The 8,325-nt window shown below is 45.1% G+C and overlaps 1 protein-coding gene across 1 annotated transcript in view; it reads right to left on the reverse strand.

Annotated features, from left to right (window-relative positions):
- The window catches only part of LOC115461842 (CUGBP Elav-like family member 4), a 198,824-nt gene extending 191,268 nt beyond the window's left edge, over window positions 1–7,556 (reverse strand). Inside the window, exons 1-2 of the mRNA XM_030191900.1 lie at window positions 7,553–7,556; window positions 6,473–6,601 (exon numbers count right to left, since the gene is read on the reverse strand). Coding sequence (XP_030047760.1) covers window positions 6,473–6,601; window positions 7,553–7,556 — 133 coding nt within the window. The remainder of the gene's footprint in view (window positions 1–6,472; window positions 6,602–7,552) is intronic.
- Window positions 7,557–8,325: the final 769 nt, after the last annotated feature.

The raw sequence follows: 8,325 nt of genomic DNA on the forward strand, positions 1-8,325 counted from the left end.
AGGGGAGGGGGCGGGGGGGGGCAAAATTCCCCGGGCCTCCAAGGGGGGCCCGGCGCCGGGGTCAGGCCACCGACGCTGCAGTCCCCGGTCTCACCTGCCTGCCTCTTTGGCTCCGGGCCCCCTGCATTCGAAGCGGCAGTCGCAGATCGCCTCTCTTCTGGCCTTCCCTCCCTGTGTCCCGCCCTCGTGGAAACCGGAAGTCACATCAGACGAGAGCAGGACACAGGGAGGGTAGGCCAGAAGAGAGGCGATCTGCGACTGCTGCTTCGAATGCAGGGGGCCTGGAGCCATGGAGGCAGGCAGGAGACCGTGGACTGCAGCGACGGGGGGTGGCAGGGGCGGGGGGAAACGATGGGGAGCGGCAGCGGCAGGGGGGCGGAGGCGGGGCAGTGGGGGAGTGGAGGCGGGGCGGCCTTGCCCCGGGCCCAGCCTAGTCTCTCGGTGGCCCTGCTGGTGACCTAAGATCAAGGGCTTGAAATGTAATGGTCAATATTCAGCTGGTGTTAGTCAGTGTTTCTTTAAGTGCGGACCGCCACTGGCTAGATTAGATCCAACGGGAGAATTCAGTAAAGGTCACCTGAAGTTTAGCGTCGGGATGCTGAATGCTAAGTGCAAATTCCATATCAACCATTTTGTGTGGAACGGTCTTTATAGATACAAGGTTAGCGCACATTTTCTCCTGTATTCTACATAGTGCGCCTAGCGTTCTGCGCCAAAATCCAAGCATATTCTATAACAATGCACGCAACTTAATTAGTTTAACAAGCTAATCAGCATTGTTAACAGCACTTAACCAGCAATAATGAGCACTTATTGGAAATAATTAGAATTTATGCACTGCACCTAAGCGTCCTTTCTCTGACAGCAGTCATTCCAGGTCACAAATACCAAGCAGATACCAAAACATAGATCTAGTTCTCATAGCTTAGTTCTAGGCCAGGGGCGTAGCCAGACAGTCAATTTTGGGTGGGCCTGGGCCAAGATGGGTGGGCAGAAGAACCCTGCCCCATCCCACAGGTGATTTGGAGGCATATTTTCAAAGCACTTAGCCTTCCAAAGTTCCATAGGTTTCTATGGAACTTTGGAAGGCTAAGTGCTTTGAAAATATGCCTCAAAGTCTCTCCTCTCACCAGCATGCCATATGGTCTCTAAAATATCTCCCCTCTCCCGCATACCTTTTATATAGCAGATTTTCACCAGCAGCAAGCAGCAATTAATACACACTGCTCATGTTGGCCCCACAGCCTTCCCACTGATGCAACTTCCTGTTTCCGCATAGGCGGGAGTACATCAGAGGGAAGGCTGTGGGGTCGTTGCGAGCAGTACGTATCAGCCGCTGCTTGCTGCAGGCGAAGATCTGCTATTTACAAGGTAAGCAGGAGGTACAGATGTTGGGAGTTTTCAGCTGGTGGGGCTTAGGTGTGCTGCTACTGGGTGGGCCTGAGCCCAAAGTGGTTGGGCCTGGGCCCATCCAGGCCCACCCTTGGCTACGCCACTGTATCTAGGCATTAGCAATGGCTCTCTCTCAAATTTATCTGGCTAATAACTTTTGTATGAACTTTCCTTCCAGGAATTTGTCCAAACCTCTATTGAACCCCTCTATGTTAGTTGACCTCATTATCTAGCAACAGATTCCACAGCTTAATTATGCGCTCTGTAAAAAAAAAAAAAAATCTTTCTACAATCTGTACCTAGTTATGTTGATTTCTTTGCTAAGGATCTATCCAGCGTGACCACTTGTAGCATATCAGTCCTTATCCAGGTAAAAATGTCTTCTTTGGTTCCCTGTGAAATTTCTTTGAGTTGTCAACAATGGACCTACCCCATTACTGAAAAGATCTATAGACTGTGTTCCAGGACATCTTGTGAATCTACTCATATGATATACATGATTGTGCACCTTATAATTGAAAGAGAAAAACGCCTAGATTTAGATCCAAATCGGGAGATAGACATTTATCTCACAAAAATGAATAAATCGGTATAATGGAAAGCCAATTTTGGACGTTTTCAACTGCACTCCATCGCGGAAGCGTGCAAAGTTGACGGGGGCGTGTCGGAGGCGTGGCGAAGGTGGAACTGGGGCGTGGTTATCGGCCGAGAGATGGGCGCCTTTCGCCGATAATGGAAAAAAAGTATGTGTTTGTAGCTAGAATTTAGGGCACTTTTCCTGGACCCTGTTTTTTCCACTAATAAGGCCCCAAAAAGTGCCCTAAATGACCAGATGACCACCGGAAGAAATCGTGGATGACCTCCCCTGACTCCCCCAGTGGTCACTAACCCCCTCCCACCACAAAAAATGATGTTTCACAACTTTTTATTTTCACCCTCAAATGTCATACCCACCTCCCTGGCAGCAGTATGCAGGTCCCTGGAGCAGTTGTTAGGGGGTGCAGTGGACTTCAGGCAGGTGGACCCAGGCCCATCCCCCCCTACCTGTTACAATTGTGCTGCTTAATGCTTAGTCGTCCAACCCCCCCAAACCCACTGTACCCACATGTAGGTGCCCCCCTTCACCCCTTAGGGCTATAGTAATGGTGTAGACTTGTGGGCAGTGGGTTTTGAGGGGGATTTGGGGGGCTCAACACACAAGGGAAGGGTGCTATGCACCTGGGAGCTCTTTTACCTTTTTTTTTATTTTTGTAAAAGTGCCCCCTTAGGGTGCCCGGTTGGTGTCCTGGCATGTGAGGGGGACCAGTGCACTACGACTCCTGGCCCCTCCCACGAACAAATGCCTTGGATTTATTCGTTTTTGAGCTGGGCGCTTTCATTTTCCATTATCACTGAAAAACAAAAATGCCCAGCTCACAAATTGTCGAATAAAACATGGACGTCTGTTTTTTTTGAAAATACGGTTTGGTCCGCCCCTTCACGGACCCGTTCTCGGAGATAAACGCCCATGGAGATAGACATTTTCGTTCAATTATGCCCCTCCACGTGTCCTTGTGATAAAATTTATGTAGGACACACTATAGATAAGATTAAACCGAGATTACAGGAGCATCATAATAGATTGCGTACAGCTTCTTTAACATCAGTTTGACTTTAAACATCAGTTTGTGGATTTAAAGTGGTTCGTTATGGAACAGATTTGGGATACTTACCAGGGTGACAGATTGGCACACTTGCAACCCCGTGAACAGTACTAGATTTATGAACTTCAAGCTATTAAATCTACAGGATTGAATGATTGCATTGAGTGGAATACGATTATATAGTTGTTCTTTCAATAACGTTGAGTTTAAGATGTCACCAGCTTATTGATAATAGGGATCGGCATTCTCCACACTTGATCACCGTTTTGAAAGCAAGTAGACGCCAGTCATTGACAATTTGCATATCACACAGTGCCGGATGGGAGTTCCCGAGGAAGGATTTCTGAAACAAGGCTTTGTAGAACTATGACAGAGATGTGGCATGTGGATTGTGAACTGTAACGCCAATTACTTGCAGATAAGTGCATATGGACATTGAAGAGCATGGAGAGTTTTGCATAGTTCAGTCCTTTAAGAGGCATTGCTTAAGTGTTAGAGCATCCTAACTTACATGAATTTTAATGAGCTTTATAGAGTGAATAGTGATAATTGTGCAGGTTAATATAACATTGGGAGTACCGATGATGGTGTGAAGGTACACAGTGGCTTACCTGCCTTTTGAGAGACGTGACATTATGGTTGCTATCTAGTGGCAGGTTTAGGCTGTTCACCCTATCATCTCTTATTTAGAGGGTGGAAGAAGGGATACTGAGGACTCTCTAAACGCATATTATTAGATTTGTAGTTGTTTTATATATCACTAGTAAAAAAGGCCCGTTTCTGAAAGGAATGAAACGGGCGCTAGCAAGGTTTTCCTGGGAGTGTGTATGTTTGAGAGAGAGAGCCAGAGTGAATGTGCGCGTGTGTGACAGAGTGAGACTGTCTGTGTGACAGTGTGTGTGTGTGTGAATGAGAGTGTGTGACAGGGCCCCCTCCCCTGTTCCTAATGCCCCTCACCCCGTTCCCTCCCCTCCTTTTCCTCCTCCTTCCCTCACTTTGGGTTCCTTAAGGCTTTCAAAAGTCTATGTACCCCCATGGCCCTAACGCCCAGTATCCGGATACCCCACCGCTTTCCTCCTCACCCCTCCCCCAAGATGTAATACTTTCACGTCCTTCATTTTTTTAAAAAAAAGTGTCCTATCTACCCTGTGTACACATGGCCGGCATTCAGATTGTGTTCCTCTCGTAAATTTTCATTTCTTTCATTCATTCAGAACTTGCCCCCCCCCCCCCCCCCCCAACACTTTTGGTTCCCTCAGTCTTTTAAATGTCCTATGTACCCTGTGTGCTAATGGCCAGCATAGAGATTGTTTTCCTGTCCCAAATTTGCATGTCTTTCAGTCATTCACGACTTCCCCCCCCCCCCCCCCTTCTCCAGTTTAACACTTTCGTTTCCTTCAGCCTTTTAAAACTCTCCTATCTACCCCTGTGTCCTAATGGCCAGCATTCAGATTGTTTTCCTTTCCCAAATGTTCATGTCTTTCAGTCCTTCAGAACTCCTCCCCTCCCCCCATTTAACACTTTCGGTTCCTTCAGTCTTTTAAAACTCTCCTATCTACCCTGTGTCCTAATGGCCAGCATTCAGATTGTTTTCCTTTCCCAAATGTTCATGTCTTTCAGTCATTCAGGACTCCCCCCCTCCCCCCATTTAACACTTTCGGTTCCTTCAGTCTTTTAAAACTCTCCTATCAACCCTGTGTCCTAATGGCCAGCACTCAGATTGTTTTGCTTTGCCAAATTGTCTGTCACTGATATCACTGAGGTCAGTGCGTGCCTGCCTAGCAGACCACTTCCGGCAGGCACGGTCCCAAGCACATCCTGTTGGAGGTGAGAATTATTATATAGGATATGACATCTCGTCAAAATCCATAGGATTACTCTTTTTGGTGGGTTTCTCTAATATTACAGGCAGATCCTGACACCCAATCCTTTACTTATCCTTACAAGCTTGTCTCCAAACCAGTGGGAAAAGGTGGGATACAAATGTGATAAATGAATAAATAAATACCAGTTAGGGCACTGATCAAACATCTGCCCATTTAGGTCCTTGTGGCCTTGTCAGGTGGCAATTAGTGATCACCAGCATGATGGCACTGACCTGACTGGCTACTGGGGATCTGCAGCTTGTAGATACCAGCCTAGCTGCTCTATGACCTCTGGTGTTGCTCTGTTTACTGACTTTACTTCTCTTTATTACTGCCATTACTAACCTGGTTGGTGTCTAGGGAGTTGTACTTTTCTGCTGCTTAACCGACTATCCATGGCTTGCTGTGCCACCAGGTTCGCTTAGCCCTCTTTTACCACTGCCCTCCATACCTGATTCAAGCATGTCCTGATTCCACATTACCCCACTGCTAAGCTAGTTGAATCTTTGATGTCTTCCACTATCATATTTACAGTCCCCTACTGAAGTTTTCTATTTCCTTAAAATGGCTAGTCTGGTATTCACAAGGTTCTAGGTGGATTCCAATAAACATTGACATTATTAAAATAAACATAATTCAACTTTCATGTTCTTTTCTTTTCAGCACATAAGCACTGTCAAACTGGGAAAAGACCAAAGGTCCATCAAGCCCAGCACTCTGTCTCCGACAGCGGCCAATCCAGGCCCCAAGAACCTGGCAAAAACCCAAAATTTAATAGTGATCAATGGACTTTTCCTAATTCTCCAACATCCATAAAGCCACCAAAATGGTGTGATGGAGACTGTTATCCAACATCCCTCTTCGCATTAATGTTTGGGTTTTGAACATGATCCCTCCTTGCAGATTACCTCAGCCTTTTGGGAACTGTGGTATAGCCGTACCTCATCAGTTTAGGGTTGTAACCACCACTCTGGACAGGTTAACTCAACATTATTGGAAGCCTGATGCAAATGTAACACTACTGTTAGGTTTGTAATTGTCACTCCTTGAAGGTTAACCCAGGGATAATTGTCACTCCTTGAAGGTTAACCCAGGGACATTATGGTTTATCTAAGACAATTCTACCAATTCTGCTAGGGTTAAATCAAGTCTTTTACAGTTGCTTCCTTCACAGTCAACCTGTGACCCTCCCCCAACCTATATTAACTATTACCTTACCACTGTGTTCTATGTCCTCCAGTGCACATTTACGTTATATCACTGAATTGTTCACAGCGTCTGCCAGTAGGCTATTTCAGACATCTTGACAAAGAAGTATTTTCTCATGGTTTTCCTTTGCACCTTCCTCCTTGCAATTTAATACCATGGCTTGAATTTCCTTTTCTATGGAAGACTTTACCGTCCCACACTTTGAAAACTATTATTTCTGTTAACATTCCTTCAACAATGTACCAGTGACTTTTTGGAAAAAGACAAGAATTTCCATCAGCTGTGATGCATCAATGGCTTTAGTATAAAACAAGTGGTCAAGACTAATCCATTTTTGGTTCCGGGAAGAGGTTGACATCTTACCTTTACTGTTGCCATCTGGTCCCCGAAGAATTGTGCATTCCTCGATGTTCCCAAAGGCCTCGAATAGCCTGCGTACGTCATCCTCTGACTGCTGTTTGTTGAGCATGCCCACAAAAAGTTTTCTGTCTTCTGGAACAAAATTAAGAGATGCTTACCATATTTTGGAGACGGTTGGAGAAATCAAAACTTAGGCAGCTGTAGAAATTGAAGGTCCCAGGTAGCAAAGGAGCACTATTTGCTATTCCTCGTTACACAAGTTTCTACCTTAACTACCATTGCCAATTCCACAATTAATAATAAATATACAACACTGAGGGGCCCTTTTATTAAAGTGTGGTGAAACCTTGTCTTATCGTGTTTTAACACAGAACTTTCCTACGTGCTAAGCCCAGATGAAATGCAGAACCTTGGGGGGGGGGGGGGGGGGAGGTTAGTATTTTTAAAATTATTTTAATGCAGGTTGTGTGCTAATGGTGTCATTAGTGCACGGCACCTGCATATAATTAATGTGGGAGCGCTTAGGGAGAAACTCTATAAATGGTGCTCAAAATTTGGCACCGAAAAAATTGGCACGGAATGGAATTCTATAACAGGCATTCTGGGATTGGCTTCCTTTATAGAATAACGCCTAGCACTGCGATATTCACACTCAACTTTGGGTGCGAGGAATTACAGCAACTGAAAGAAGGTATAAAACCCGGCACGCAAGTTGGGTGTAGAACCCCCTGAATTTTATACATTGTTTGCATTTTAAGGGAACACCCCTGGCCTGCTCATGCCCCTCCCATGGCCATGTCCCCTTTGCAGATTACATGGAAACGCTTAGGCGCTATTCTATTAATGGGCGTATAAGTTTGTTTTCAGGCAGATTTGCCCCACCTTGCAGTCATTAGAACACTTTTGTGCTGAAAATTAGGTGTAGAAGTGACGCCTAATGTTTAGTGCCCATGTATAGAATTTCCCTCTTAACGCCTCTGATTTAGGAGGTAGTAAATACTCTTATGTTAACTCTGTGTTATCCAGTTGTCGCATGCTAATCGTAACGCGCTAGCTGGATAACGCAGGAATGCCCCTCTGCACCCATGACACATCCCCCTGCTAAAAATATCTATTTTGAAATTAGATAATGCGCTGGCTAGCGCATGCAAACGGGCTAAACACATTAATGCATTCTGCAGTAGCTTGTTAGCAGGCACTAAACACACATTAAGGGCTTAACTCCCTTTAGTAAAAGGGCCCTTAAATTTGTTACTTGGTATCTTATTTGGAAGGCTCTCCCCTAAAGACCAACCATGTAGGTAAAAAATGTTACAAATATCAGAAACTCCTTTATGCATGATTGGTCCAAATGGTTTGTTTATGATGCAGTTAGTTACATTAGTGTTGATTGGAGCCAATGAGATCCAGAGTTGTTGATGACGTCATTGATAACAAGCTTACCAACATGGCGGCTCAAAAGAGAGTCAGGGGACTTGTAGGAGAGCTGCTTCAGAATTTCTAAAACAGCAACATTACATTTCCATTCGACCTATGGTGCGTACTCTCTTACTGGGAGGTACTGCATTGGCCTACGCAGGATATTTATTTATTTAATTATTTGTTGCATTTGTATCCCACATTTTCCCACCTATTTGCAGGCTCAATGTGGCTTACAATTTTCCGTCATGACTTATGCCATTTCAGAGTACAGATGCAATTGGTAATATTTATTTATTTGTTTATTTATTACATGTGTACTCCGCGCTTTCCCGCTCATCGCAGGCTCAATGCGGCTTACATGGTAACAAGAGAATACAATCTGTAGTATCAGAATCAACAAAGGAGGTATGTGATAGGACAAAAGAACAAGGAGT

This window comes from Microcaecilia unicolor, chromosome 2 (genome assembly GCF_901765095.1).
Source record: "Microcaecilia unicolor chromosome 2, aMicUni1.1, whole genome shotgun sequence".
In the NCBI taxonomy this organism is placed as follows: domain Eukaryota; kingdom Metazoa; phylum Chordata; class Amphibia; order Gymnophiona; family Siphonopidae; genus Microcaecilia; species Microcaecilia unicolor.